The 15,491-nt window shown below is 42.4% G+C and overlaps 1 protein-coding gene across 2 annotated transcripts in view; it reads right to left on the bottom strand.

Moving 5' to 3' along the window:
• TRAPPC10 (trafficking protein particle complex subunit 10) overlaps positions 1-15,491 on the bottom strand; it is a 2,525,275-nt gene that overhangs the window by 544,454 nt on the left and 1,965,330 nt on the right. For both annotated transcript variants that reach the window (XM_044072500.1, XM_044072501.1), the window contains exon 15: positions 13,401-13,542. In XM_044072500.1, coding sequence (XP_043928435.1) covers positions 13,401-13,542 — 142 coding nt within the window. The remainder of the gene's footprint in view (positions 1-13,400; positions 13,543-15,491) is intronic.

Genomic DNA, 15,491 nt, shown 5'->3' with positions numbered 1-15,491 from the left:
CGTTACACTACCAGAAGATATGTTTCCAGTTACCACTTTCTCCTCCATCACACCTCCAACACTTGCTATCTAACGGAGGAAAAAATATTTGAAGTCTGCTCGTACTATAAAAAGTAACCATGCAAACACTTCCAGGCAAAGATCCTAAGCCTTCTGGACTTTCTTGCATAAACTAGGAGGTACATATATATCTTCCAATTGTTCTCTTGTAAATTGCTTTTTTCAATCTCTCTTCCCACTTTTTTCTAACCTCCTCCAATTGATTCTTATAGTCAGCGTTCAATATTTTATATGCCCTATTAATTACCTCTTATTTAACAGCAACTTCTTTTCTAAATGCAACTAAAAACTCTAGCAGAGCAGGTCTTTCACTTAAAATTCCCCTTTCTCTTTTCCTTATACTCAGATATCAATCCATGGTAAAGAAGGAAGTCTCTAGTCTACATTCATGGGGTTGGGAAGGTGGCCTAATGGTTAAGGTGTTTGCCTTACAAACACAAGGTGCAGGGTTCGAGTCTCCCAAGGGATAATTGGCAAGGCTTAAAATGGCTCACAAGGGCAGTTAGCCTAGTACTAATCTATGAACCTATGAACCTAAATGTCTTCTTGACCTCATCCCACTGTACTACCTTTCCTCCCTCTAGTTATTTGCTCCAATACCTTGGTTCCTTTGCCAGTTTTCTCCAGTAAATTTCATCCCACTCTTTCCTATTTTCTGTACCACTACTTGCACTTAACCCTCTATCGACAAAATTTTCTTTCCCCATTCTCATATTGGCCTAGTTCTTAGAATATCTTCTGCTACTTTATGAATACAATATTCTGTATGGTGTTACTAGTCGTACGGATCTGCATCCAAATTTCCATTCCCCCTTCATTAGTTGAACTTCCTCCCTGCTTCATCACCATCACCTTCCATTTTAAATTATACCTTTCTGCTTTGTGTTATGTATATGAGCCTTAACTGTGTAGCTCTGAAATATCCCTTCAAATAAGGTAATGCTAAATCACTCTATTGGAAGGGTCAGTTTATACCACTTACCTCTTGCCCTCTTCTCTTTCCAGAAAAATTAATTCTACTCTACATAGACACACATTTCTTGAAATATGAAGTTTCTCCAGCTGTAGAAAAAATATAAAGTACCAGGGAACAGAAAAGATCACAACAACAATATTGAACACTGTCATCAGAAATTCAATGAACTTTCAAAGATATTACCCAAAGCTACACAGTAATGCCAACTAGGAAAGAGCATCAATGGCAATAAAGGAACTACAGATAAAACTTTTTTTAAAACAGGTAAGGCGAGACTACATTTTTCAAGCTAACTTGTTTACACAACAACACTTATTTACAGCTTAAGCCAAGTACATTACTTTAGACATTCACTTTGGTAAAAATATGACAAACTATGTTAATTCTACATGTAACATAATCAGTGCATGCTTACAGCCCACCCCACCAATGCAGCCCAAGATCACAGCATATTAACATTAAACTTGCTTTTGTCCAGTCTTTCTTCTCTTGTTATACAGTAAAGCCTATGTCCCTTAATGCTAAAATAAGTATTTGCTTACTTTAGTATCTTTAACACAGACACTGAAAAGACTCCCTCCACATTTAAAATACCTCTGACTACACACTATACAAAACTGCTTTACTATATACAAAATCTATACCATGAAATGTTTTATACAAATACTAATAAGAACAAAAATTGTTTTACTTAGTTATTTTTTCCCTTTTAGTGCCCTTCATTAATGACAAGGTGGGGTATATGCTTTACAGTCCACCCACAAGTTTAGGAAAAATCAACAAAAGTCCAGAATTTCTAAGCAACTTTTTTCTGCAAAGCGATATTTCACAAATGTGATCGATGTTTTATAGTCTTTCATTTGCTCACTAACTTCAGTGTTGCTGGTCTTCTTCCTGTTCATTTCCATTTCCCAGTACCATACTTTGGTTCAAGTCCAAGGTACTCCCGATTCTTCCAGTCAGTCCCTGTACTTTTCTTCTGCTTCTGAAGCATCTTCTTTTAGAAAACTGGAAAATAAGTCACCAAAGTCTCTCTATGAGCAATACTGTCAGAAGAATGAGCAGCACAGTGCTCTTCTGTTTACTGGTTCACTTTTTAGTGGATAAACTTTATTTCTGAGAACTCCAAGACTGCAGAAACAGGGGCTATAAAAGGATCCAGGTCCCTCTGAGAAGCCCAAAGAGTGAATCGTTTACATTTACTGTGGTAAATCTTCCTAGTGGAAGCCTTACGGGACGCCACCAGAATAGTTTTTACTGAAGATGAAAGACCAGGAGTCCTGGCAATCAAGGGAACTGGAGCAACCAAACCTTCAGCTTGAGGCTGTACAAGTTGGGCGGACAAGTGCCCGACGGATGAGAAATGAGATCTGGGGAGGGATCCAGAACCCACAGAGGAGCTAAAACGTGAGACCAGAGGAAGGGTAACCACACCTGACAAGGCCAGAATAGGGCAATGAGGATCAATTTGCACCCCAGTTGGCAAGCTTTCTGAAGAAACTTCGGAATGAGTGGTAATGGGGGATAAGCGTACAGTAACCCAGGAGGCTAAGCATGGATCAGAGCATCTCTGGAGGGATCCCCTGGTGAGGGGATTAGAGCGAAGAACTCATTGCACTTCACATTAGAAGGAGCTGTGAAGAGATCACAGCAAGGCTGACCCCAGACAAGGAAGATCTCCTCCGCTATCAACTGTTTCAGGGACCACTCATATGGCATTAAAATAGCCGATTCAATCTGTCTGCTAAAATGTTGGAGAGTCCCGGGATGTGGGCTGCAATCAGAAACAGACTGGTGGAGATTGCCCACTCCCACACTCTCATGGCCTCGTGAGTTAGAGGGTAAGATCTGGTTCTTCCCTGTTTGTTGATGTACCAGACAACCGACATGTTGTCTGACTGAATTGCAATAGTCCCCGAAGGAAGAACAGTGTGGAAGGCTTTCAACGCTAAAAGCACTGCACATCAATGTTCTGGAGATGAGAGCAATCTGTTCTCAATCTGGGACCATGTGCCTTGGACTATCCTCCCCAGATAATGTCCCCCCCACCCGAGCTGGGAGGCATCCGTGGTCACAGTGGGTTGGGCTGTGGATAAAACAAATGGGTGCCCCGCTAAGATCTCCAGTGATTGGAGCTACCAGAGGAGTGATGCCCTGCAGGCTTTGCTGATTTGAATTGGATATTCCATGAGGAGACCTAGCCAAGACCACTGTACAGCTAGAGTCCATTGAAGAACATTCATGTGAAGATGCGCACAGGGGAGGATAGAGATTGCTGCAGCCATCGAGATTAGGGCTCTGAGAACTTCTCCCGCCTTCGGTACCCTGGAGCCAAGAACTAATGACATATGGGCCCGTAGACTCTGGATCCTGTCTGGAGTTAGAAAGACTTTCAGTTGAAGAGTGTCCAGCCATGCCCCGATAAAGTCCAAGATCTGCACCGGGTCCGAGAGGGACTTGGAAACATTGATAGTGATCCCCAGCCAGTCTGCAAGATGAAGGAAGGAGTCTCTGGCTAGGCAAAGAAGACGGTTGGTGGAAGCAGCAAGGAGCCAATTGTCTAGGAAAGGGAATATCTGAGTTCCCTGAAGCCTCAGGTGAGCCGCTATGACTGCCATTACACCTTGGTAAACACCCCTGGGGGCTGTGGTGAGACGGAAGGGTAGGGCTCTGAACTGAAAATGACTGGCTCCCAGCCGGAAGCGAAGGAATCTCCTGGAACTTCTGCAAATCTTGATGTGGTAGTAAGCGTCCTGGAGGTCTACCGAGTACATCCAGTCTCATTCCCAAAGATAAGTTAGAATGGACTGTAGTGTGACCATCCGGAATTTCTGTTTGGTGACAGCCAGGTTTAAGGGGGACAGGACCAAAATTGGCTTGAGGTCCCCTGTCTGTTTTGGCACTAAAAAGAAGCTGGAGGAAACACCTGATCCGGATTGATCTGGGGGGACCGGTTCGATGGCTCGTTTGAGAAGCAGCTTGGAAATCTCTAGCACTGCTGTCTCCCTTTGAGCGGGTGGGATATCTGGGAGGCGCTTTGGTTGGATGGGAGGGGTAACAAACGGGATGGTGTAGCCTCTGCATATTATTTGAAGCACTCAATGATCTGCAGTTATAGACTTCCAAGCCGTTGGGTGCAATGATAATCTTCCCATGACTGCCTCCAGAATAGGGCAACCCCTCAGTGCTGCTGCGTGGGCCTGTCCGAGAAGGGCTCCCTAGACCCAAAGTTCCTTGGACCCCCTCTACCTCTAGGGGAAGAGTTGTCCTGAGAGTCCCGGGAAAACTGTGATTTCGGGAAACATATATTCTTTTGCCTTCTCTGATTCCTAGAAAAGGATCTTTGAGGGCTAGAGAAGTGGACTCCGATGGCAGACAATGTCTTCCTGTCTTTTTCACTCTGGACAAGAGAGTCATGTATGGTCTTCCCAAAAAGAGAAGAACCATCGAAGGGAGCATTCATGAAAGACGTCTTGAAGGGGTCCGCAAATGGACACAGTCTAAGCCAAGCATGTCACCTCATAGCCACGCCAGTCCCAGCCACCCTAGCTGCTCCTTCCGTAGCATGGGAAAGGAGGCATTTAGACGTGTTTGATACCATCTTCAGAGTCAATATTTTCACAGAGAACAGGCGCTTGTCTTCCAGCGACAAAGACTCTGGGGTCGACTCAGCCAACTCCATGACCAGTTTTCCCTGTAGTCATATAACGTGTGCCAAATAGTTCAGTGCTCGGATGGAAAACATCGCTGAAGAATACACTCGCTTCCCAAATTGATCCACCACCCTGGACTTCTTGTTCGGAGGGTGGACCAAGGAACTTTCCTGAGCCAGTTCCCTCTTAGTGGCTGCTGCAACCACCATAGCATACATGGGTGACCCTTTACACCAAGCCTGTCTGTCTGAGGGTGGAGAGAGGATCTTGTCAGGGCATTCAGGTATCGGTTCTATGGTGTCAGGCTCCTTCCATTCCTGCGTGGTGATAAGATCCACTAAGGGATCGGCAGGCGGGGACACCTAGGACGTAGATGGGCCCGTGCCAAAAGCCTCCAGGAACACTGACTCATCCATAGAAGGTTTTGGGCTGACCAACCTCCACTCTGGCAGAGGATCTCCGTGATGTCTCCAAAGGAGACATCCTCGTTAGGTGACCTTGGGGAACCTTCTCCTTCATCTAAATCAGTGTCTTCTGTAAAGGACTCGGGGGAGTCCAGGTGCCTCCTTTTACACATGTGCTTACGAGGACACTATTCAGTGGGACTCTCTGAAGAGGGCTCATGAGCCATGGGGGGGGGGGGTTCCTCCAGGGGAACCACCTGGGGCTCCTCTAGCACAAACTGTCCCTGTGAGAAGCTGAAGGGAGTCGTAACCGAATCTGAGGGAGTCTGGGCAGAATCCAAGGAAACAGGCTGGGGTCTCGATCCTTGGTAGAGAACCCTTTCCACCACATTGAACACCGATGGAGAGCGCACCTCCTTAGCACCCAACAAGGAGGAAGCTCTCCCCGGGTCTGCCATGAGGATCGGGGCAGAGGCTGGGGTAGCCGGAGCTCTGAAGGAACAGCTTGGATCCGATAAAGTCGGAGCTGTAGACACTTTCATCCCCTCGGGTCCAACTCCCTGTCCTCGGCCCCAAGAGTTGCTCAGATCCGAGGAACTCAAGGTAATAGCCAGAGTCGAGGCTGGAGGAACCATCGGTGCCGAACTCCCAGCTTCAAAGATCCTTTGATCCATAAATCCCGAAACCACAGGACGGATCAGGGAAGGAGAAATTGGATGCAAGAAGGGCATGGGGGTCCCCCCTCCACAGGGAGAGGGGCCTGGCAAGACTCCCATCTAGATTTGGGTCCGAATAAATCTCCTCATCATCCTGTACATATCCTATTCAGAAAGACTCCAAGTCGAGCGTGAGGAAGCAACTGACTCGGTTCTGGCTGGCCGCTACAACGATATGGATAAAGGCCTTGGATCCAAAGGCTTTGTTGGCTCCAGGGAGAATCTAGGGGAGTGAAGCCGAGGAGACGCAGGTCTCGACGCCTTAGAATGCGGGCTAGAGAAGGACTCCTGATCTGGAGACCGTTTATGGGGCCTATCCCACTTCTCTCTGTCTCTATCCTTTTTCCTGTCTCATCCTTTGGCCTCCCCTTCAACAGGTCTACTGGGAGGGTGAGTCCCAGCCTGAGGTGGTGGTTGGGTAGCTGCTGTGGAAGCAGAGTCTGAAGTTGATTAGTCCAGCGTGATAGCAGGTAGAAGACCTTTAGCCACCAGTTTGGTCTTCCTTTCCTTCAAGGCCCTAGGGTTAAAACCGGTGCACACACCGCACTGATAAATGGGGAACACCCAGGCAAACAACACAGTTTGTGACCATCCGCCGGTGAAAGCTTATGGCCACACTCTGTGCATTTCTTAAAAGTAGGTTTAGGCTGATGAGCCATTCTACACACACACAGCCTACATAACAACTCCAACACACTATAAGCACGCACACCTATGGGGAAGGGCGGGCCTACACTAAACTACTTTACAAACTAAACTTTTTTTTTTAATTTATTTTTTTTTTACCGATGAACAAGCGTTTGGGAGGAAAGGGATTTAACTGAGAACACACTATCACTACCCACAAAAAGGCACTTACTACAACCCTATGCTCAGAGCTACGGAGACCACGATGCTGATGCATGAAAGGGCAAACGAGATGTGAGGGAAGGTAGAAGATGGTGACAGGTTATGGGTACGAGGGAGAAGCTTGGAGCACGGAGCAGATACTTGAAAAGTTTCCAGCTCGGATCTGATATGGATCCGAATACCCACAGGTTGCAGATAAAATTAAGTTAACTACTTCAGATCTTTTTTTTTAAACAGGTAAGGTGAGACTACATTTTTCAAACTAAATTGTTTACAAAACAACACTTGTTTACAGCTTAAGCCAAGGATATAAATCTAGACATTCACTCTGGTAAAAATAAGCTAAAATATTTTAATTATACATGTAACATAATCAGTGCACGTTTACAGCCCACCCCATCAATGCAGCCCAAGATCACAGCATATTAACATTAAACTTACTTTTGTCCAGTCTTCCTTCTCTTGCTATACAGTAAAGCCTATATTCCTTAAAACTAAAAAAAAGTATTTGCTTACTTTAGTATCATTAACACAGTCACAGAAAAGACTCCTTCCACATTTAAAATACCTCTGACTACACACTATAAAAAAACTGCTTTACTATGCACAAAATCTATACCACAAAATGTTTTATACAAATACTAATAAGAACAAAAAATGTTTTACTTAGTTATTTTTTCCCTTTTAGTACCCTTCATTAATGACAAGGTGGGGTATATGCTTTACAGTCCACCCACAAGTTTAGGAAAAATCAACAAAAGTCCAGTCTTTCTAAGCAACTTTTTTCTGCAAAGCGATATTTCACAAATGTGATTTATGTTTTATTGTCTTTCATTTGCTCACTAATTTCAGTGCTGCTGGTCTTCCTGTTCATTTCCATTTCCCAATACTAGACTCTGGTTCAAGTCCAAGGTACTCCCGATTCTTCTAGTCAGTCCCTGTACTTTTCTTCTGCCTCTGAAGCATCTTCTTTTAGAAAACTGGAAAAGGTTTCACCAAAGTCTCTCTATGAGCAATATTGTCAGAAGAATGAGCAGCACAGTGCTCTTCTGTTTACTGGTTCACTTTTTGGTGGATAAAATTTATTTCCTCCTTAGCCTGTTCTGCATCTAAAATATCTTCTATCATCTAGGAAAAATATTCTGAAGATGGCTGTATACAACAGCTTGACTCTCATACCTGCCTCTCTCATTCCCCAATGGTTGGGGTAGATTTGTTTCTATTCTACCTGGTATACAGTAAATAATAATCTTTTCACAAGCACACTGTACCATCCCCAAATTTTAATACTTTTCCCTTCTGTCTCAGTTTTGTCAGGATCAACTCTTACTGCTGCTATAACTACATCTTTATTAATACAGGTCTTGGCTGCTATATGTGGACAGATTTGGAGCTTAAACTCAACAAGCCCTTTCAGTTAACATATCATGTTGTGGAACACCAGTCCAGTTGCTTATTTGTGCTTTCATAAAATGAATACAGTCTGTTCCTTTCAGTTTCTCTGGTACAGGAAAAAATCTCAGGTTTTCTTTGGACGCTCTGTCTTCTAACTCTACCCTTATTTGAAACAGCTCTTCCAGAAAAGTCTCGTACTCAGCTAGCCTTTTATTCATTTTAAACTCTGATTTTTTGCAGTTTTATCAGTTCATCTGAATGGCTAAGTAATTTTTTTTTCTATTTTTTTTTTCCAGCCTTTTGTGATATACTTTTTCAATGTTTAATTTATTTTAATCACCTCTCAGTACATCTGACTTATTTTTCCTCTAAATTACTGGAAGCCATCTCTTGTATCAAAGAAAGTTTGAACTGCTTTTTGTTCAACAGTTGCAGGGTCCTTCACAGCCAGTGTTTTCTCTTCACCTTTTCTGGTTGATTTTTTTTTCAAGTTCTCTAAATTTCTTCTTTGCTGGCATCCAGGAAGTATACTCACTTGCCAGTAACTGAATATTACTGAAGCTGACAATATTCACTAGCTATTATTTCTCAATTATTTTTTCACATTGGGAGAGCTATAATTAAGCTGCTGATCATTGTGCAGTCATCTTGGAAGTCCCTCATTATCTGTTCTTAAGGACTAGAAATGCGTACCCGTCTAAAATCCACTTGTGTGGGTACTGCTCAAGTCCTGCTCAGGTGTCTGTTGTGGAGTTCTTCTAGTTGGGGATATAAATGTCCTCCAGGAGGAGATTGTACTCCATGGTCTGTTTCCAAGCCTGCATGGCTACCCTGCCTAGTTGGCAAAAGTCTGTATCCTCTTGTTTGGGAACGTCAACTGCAGTGTTGACTGTTACATGTAACATACCAAGTTTCCAGAAAGATCTGATAGCCTGAACTACTACAACACATGTTTTTGTGTTTATGTGCAGCTTCATTTGTCAGAGATTCAGTGTGCCCTTTACTTTGATGTTCTTGGAATGTGTTAAGGTCTTGCTTGAGATGGATGTCTGAAGTGTATGCTCTTATTCTTTTTGACTTGTTGCAGTCAAATTCCGCTTCTTTCCTTATAGCAGGTAGGACTGGGGATGGGATGTTCCAGGAAGTGAACATGCTGGTTCCACTGAAGTTTCCTCATCTGTATCCTGGCTAACTGGACTATGACAAAGGTGGTTGTCAAATGGCCCAGAATGCTCAGAAACTCCATGGCTGTAACAAATGGTTTCTTTAACACGTCCTGAATAAAGTGCTGAAATGGATTCTACCTTTACTTATGGAAAGTAAACCATTTTAGAGCCATTTCCAAAAAGGCAGCCCAAGAAGGCAATCTTCCATGCCGGACAACATTCAACATCTGTTCACGCACAGGGGACCCTTTCATTCTGGGAAAACCCTAGCTTGTCAAAATAATCAAAAATGTACTCTAGTGCCCTCCATGTCTCTGTGGGACTTTGCATGAATTAAGAAGTCATCACTGCAGGGGCAAACACAAATGACCATGGTCCTGCAAAGTTATGACTGGCACCAGACATTTTGTAAAAACTGTGGCAATGATAGTCAAACTAAAGGGCAAGATGGTAAGTTATTACTGATAGTGACCTGCTACAAACCTTGGGTACTGTCTTTGCCCTTTGAAGCAAGGGATGTGGAAGTAGGGACCTTTGACAGCCAGTGTCAACAGTAGAACCTGAGGCGCAACAGGAGCAAGATGGCCTGAAGAGTCAACATACTGAATTCTAAACCCCTTTAAGAATTTGTTAAGTTTTGAAAGATCCAGAATGGGTTGCCACAATTTATTCTTTCTTGAAACAAAGACCAGTCTGGAAGAAAACAATTTCTAGTCTTTTGATACAAACAAGTGTTCTCTTTCTTGGCTTAGATGTAAAGGGAGGTGATCTCTGCCTAACATTTAAGCTATGTTAAACCCAGAGCTGTTGGACATGCTACACCTAAAGAAATCCCAATCCCTCTGAGCTACAAGCTCTAGGGACCTAAACATTGGCACCACAATAAACAGGACACGCTGGAGGGATAGATTTCTGTCCCAGAGACTTCCTATACTCTGGAACAAGCTACCCATCTATGTCAAGCAAAGTTCTTCATTAGCACTCTTCAAGAAAAATCTTGACGAGTGGATGGGAAATAGGAAATACACCCCGGGGATCACTTCTGTGTCTCTGCTGGACAGTGGCACAGGAAAATAACTTTCTTGGGTGGCATAAGTTATGGAACCTTGCTGGCTAGGCTTACGTAGGCCCTTGGGCCGATAGCCTAGTACCTATCGATGAACCTATGTATGCATCCTATATGGACATACCGGAGTACCCACTGGTCTTAAGATATGCTTAAACAATGCTGATAAAAGGAAGAAAGCCAGTTTCCTGCTCTAGGACAGTGAGGGGGGGGGGGGATATTGTGGTTGCAAAGTTGAGTAGGTGTTTTGGGATGAGGGTGGCTGGTACTATTGTAGCTGATTCCTGCTGGGACTGAGCCTTAAGTGCTCCAGACCACCTTCCATCTGCTATTTCCTTTTTTGTGTGGCCTTTCTACCTTTTGTCTGCTAGCCTTTAGCCTGCTTCCAATAGTAAGGTCATTGTTTTGAGGGATAAATTATGTTATATCTGAGAACAGCAGGGCAAAAGGTGTTACGCAGTTTTCCCTTTATCCCCCATTTTAAAGCACATTGCAAGATGGAGGTCCAAAGAGCAATTCCTTATCTAGTGGGGCATTAAGGAATTCAGTCTTCACATTTTCAAGCAAGCACTAGGTCCCCGGACAAAAACGTTTCTTTACAGTTAACCCAATTGTATTAGTCCTGCATGCAGCATCTACATTATCATATCCACTTCCCCAGCTGCAAATGTGTCTAAGTATGACAAAGCACGCATGCATTCAGGGTATCATCTTGTATTCCGTCCACAACCATCTTGGATTTTCTTGATGATACGCTCCTGCTACTTCATAATGTGGATCCTATCTTTTAAGGCCCAAAGGGCTAGAGCTGTTGGGATATACACTTTCTTCCTAAGCCTATCTACCAATCTGCTTTCCCAATCATTCGGAAAAGAAGTCCTCCCTGCAGCTGGTCTAATTTAAATCAGTACTCTTCCAGGGACATTGTATCTAGATTTGAATTAGAGTTTTTAAACAAAAACTTGCAAGGTTTCTAAATCTTATAAAATCTGTCTAGACCCTTGGGGAGTTGGAGTGGGGGGTTGGGAATCCAATTCCAAGGATGCCGTTTGAAAAACATTAAAGAGGGCTAAATGGACTGGACAGAGAGAGACACTGGATTTGGGGGCTCTAGGCTCAAAAGTTCTTAGCATCTCTTTACAATGTTTCAGACTTCTTGAGACTGCCATATCAATTGCTCTTTCGTGATTGTCTCCAAATGACATGCCCCACTGGCAGAGTCAGAGGTCAGTGTATCCTCAACTGTATGTCAAGCCCTTGGGGGATAAGACAGCTGTGACCTACAATCCAGTCTCTCTTATTCATCAGAATCAGAGGAGACAAACTCTCAGGAAACTTTCTTCTTTCTTTTAGAAGGGCAGACACTTAATACAGAGGGCTGTTTTGAGTCTACCTGTAAGGTGTAAATAAACTGAAGGAAATTTTGTGCCAAACTAGCTCAATCGTGGGAGGTAATCTGGCTGGACCTATAAAGAACATAACCGCAAACAGGCAACTGTCTGGGTAAAAAGGCACTTTGGGTACAGAAGTTAGGGTCTTAAGTGGGTGCTGCAGACTTTGGAATTCTAGAGGGGACAATCCTAGATTATGACTTTAAGGTATGGACTTCTTTCTTAACTATAATATTTGGGACATTGCCTGCCCCTTATATGATAATCAGATGGGGTAACATTTGATGTCGGATGACATCCACTGTGGAGCGCAAGCTCTGGTCTTTGATCCAGTGGGATATACTAACGTTTGTAGGTAGAATGGTCTCCTGAGGGGCAATGTCACAGTTCGTGGCAGTACAGACATCAGGGCCAGAGGATGGTCCAGTGAAGTAGACATGAAACTTCCAGAGTGTCTCTTTCTTTCTTCCTGAAGGTGTGCTCCTCCTTTTAGGTTGGATAAATGCACTGCCCTGCTACTGTGAATTTATAGAAAGCACAAGTCTCTCTTTAGCCTGCTAAGCCTACAGGACTTTCTGCTTTCTCTTGATGATCTCCAGGCAAAAATCTCTGGCAGATACTGCAGATATACTGCAGATAACTGAGTTGTGCTGTGGATTGATGCAGAACATGTACTGGACCATTGGCAGATAGTGCAGATAACTGAGTTGTGCTGTGAACTGATGCAAAAGATGTACTGGGCATGATTTGCCCTTGTAGTAAATTTGAAGCTTACATACATTGAGGTTATTTTTTCAAAAGAAGACATACACCACACCTCCATGTATAGATATATGTTCCTGGATGTTTGCGCAACACAGTCCCTAATATCAATTACTGTGTGTGTGTTTATACATATATATGTTTGCATACATACACACACACGCACACAATTCCATCACCAAAAAAAGAATTTATCAGCTGACATCAACTGTGATTTTGCCAAACCGACTTCTTCAGTGCATATCTAAAAATGATCCACCATTCACTGAATAACACACACAAATACCAAGTATCAAAGTATCAATCATGTGATACAAAAATACACGTGATATAAAAAGGAAGTATGCAAAATTAAAACAAAACCTAACATTGCAGCAATAGAAGAATACTTCAAAATATATTACGTAGCAATTACTATAAACTTTTGTGCATATCAGGAAAATATAGTGCCACATTCACTCCTTTTGATCTAAGACGTTTGCCAGATTGATCTCTGTCCATAGGAAATACTGACTGCCAATACCCACAAAAAGAAATTGAGAAGAAAATTTTGAACACACTTAAAAGGTGCACTGCATCCATTTTTACATCTTGTGTCACTTAAGTGTAAAGAAATACACTGCCTACACATACAGAAAGTCTGATCAATATAGAACGTGTTGCATGTACAAAGGGTTCTTCTACAGTAATTTAGGATAATGTAAAACTTTACCTTTTCTGGTATGCAACCAACACCATGGGAAGTATTAAAAGCTCCAGTAGCTTATATTGATCCTCTGCCAAAACCTAGTTTTATGATTTAATTAAAATAACCAAGTTGATAAACAGCCATTTCTGCTGCACAAGAAAACTGTTTACAGTATTAATTCCCAACAGATATTACAAAGTAAACCCAAATATGAATTTGTCCAACCCAGGCAAAGTACTCTTAAAAGCAATGTAAACAACAGACTTACACTTACCAGTTAATGGCTTCACTTTAAGTTGAGGCTCCTGTGAATAAACATCATACTGCACTAAAGGGTATATGTGAGGAAGGGCAAACTGAATTCTCCCCACAGATGCACATAGCTGCCTGAGTGTGTATGTCCCAGCTTCTTTGGCCTTAGGGCAGAAAACAAACATGTTATACATATGCAAGCATGTTTCTTAAACTCATCAATAAAAGCAAAACTGTCTGAAAAGGCAATCAAGAGAAAAGCAACATTTATTTCACATAATATATGTTCAGAGCATCTCCACATCAGTGGCCCCAAAATATAACTGTCATTACCTACTCCTAAGGTCATTGAAGATGTATGCCAGCTGCAATAGCTAAGGACTGTGATATATTTAGCTTTGCTGCTCTTTTACCATAACAACTACCAACCTAAAAAACAATAATGCCATTTGGAAAGAATCCCAGTCCATTAAACTCTATTCCTAAACTTAACATAAAAATCTTAGGTTTAAACTGACGCTGCAACTCAAACTGTGTCTCAGTGCTAGAAGTACAGGAGGTGTGCATGCATGTATGTCAGTGCCAAACTTTTGTATCTATCTATCTATTCAAAATATCTGTATCTATCTATATATATACATTTATACACACAACACACACAGATTCAGAAACACACACACATATATATATATATATATACACACACACACACACATATTATATATATATATATATATATATACATATACATACATATATATATATATATATATATATATATATATATATATATATATGTATATAGACAAACACACACACACACACACACACACACGCACACACACACACACACACACACACACACATGCGTGCACACACACATACATACAATTTCTTCCCTAAGGCCTGCCAGCATGAGCTCTCCAGCTCTTCTTTCCTTAGGAGCTGACATGCAAGCAGACATCAGAAGTTTTGTGGTTAAGCCCTAAATTCCATCTTTTAGTGACTAACATAAGCACCTGCATCAATCTCAGGGGCATTCTATACCTTCCCTTGGCAACACACAGACCTATGACAGTTGGTTTCACCATCCTGGATAACCAAACTCATGTCCCCTGGTTCTGTGGCTATGGCAACTTCAGCTAACAGGAGCCACTTTCTTCCTCTCAAGATGGCAAGAAGGTATAAGCCACTTACTTCCATCTTTCCCTGCCTCTGTCTTCCAGTCCCTGAGTTCCTGGTAAAATTCAGGCTCTCTGGGTCACAGTCAATGCTCAATGCCTTATCCCTCTCTGCCATAAGGTTAGGGCCAGGGTAATATATTTTGGTAGTTGTTTACTTAAAAAAGGAATCAATTTGTTAAATACTGCAGGTGAAACACGATTAAGTACTTTTTGATTCTCTGAGAATAAACAAGTCTTACCACAGCCCTCCTTACTCAGTAAACATTCTTGTCTGGTGTCCTTCGCTCGACCAAAAGAAGTGCAGGGGCAGGAGTGGTGACAGTACAGTTGTGCAAGAAAATTTACCACAACAGTACATGCTCAAATGATCACTGATGCAGTAGCCTTAGTTAAATGGGTTACATCTTAAGGATATAACTGCCAGCCAATTTCTACAACTTCAGGACACCTTCTATATGCTCAAATTGTCAGGCAGCTCGAGTGGAGCTGACTAAAAGACAAGTCTGGGTACCAAGCCAACAGAGAGTAGGAGATGGAGCCCTGAAAGGACAATGCCAGGAATAAAAGAAAATAAATAACCACACCTTGGCATAAACAGCATACTAAAAACAAGAAGGGGAGTGAGCATTTACTGCAGCAGTGATCATTCAAACAGCTTTTGTTATGGCAAGTTTACTTATACACCTGTTTTATGTTCATCATATTGATCACTGCTGCAGTAGACTTAGCTGTATGTGCATATTACCCTAGCTTACTACATTTGGTAGGTGGAACGAGAAGAGTCTAGGAAGCCCCTGAAGAATGGCCCTTGCAAAGCCTGATCTAAACCTAAAGAAGGAATCAATCTTATAGCATTTTGTTAAAGAATGAACAGAGGACCAAGTTGCTGTATACAGAATACTTCTACCATTCACCCCTTTCTAAGAAGT

Source organism: Protopterus annectens, chromosome 5.part0 (genome assembly GCF_019279795.1).
Source record: "Protopterus annectens isolate FY-2018-M chromosome 5.part0, PAN1.0, whole genome shotgun sequence".
NCBI classification, from domain to species: domain Eukaryota; kingdom Metazoa; phylum Chordata; order Ceratodontiformes; family Protopteridae; genus Protopterus; species Protopterus annectens.
The sequence above is the reverse complement of the archived record's forward strand: the minus strand, read 5'-3'. Positions and strand labels throughout refer to the sequence as shown.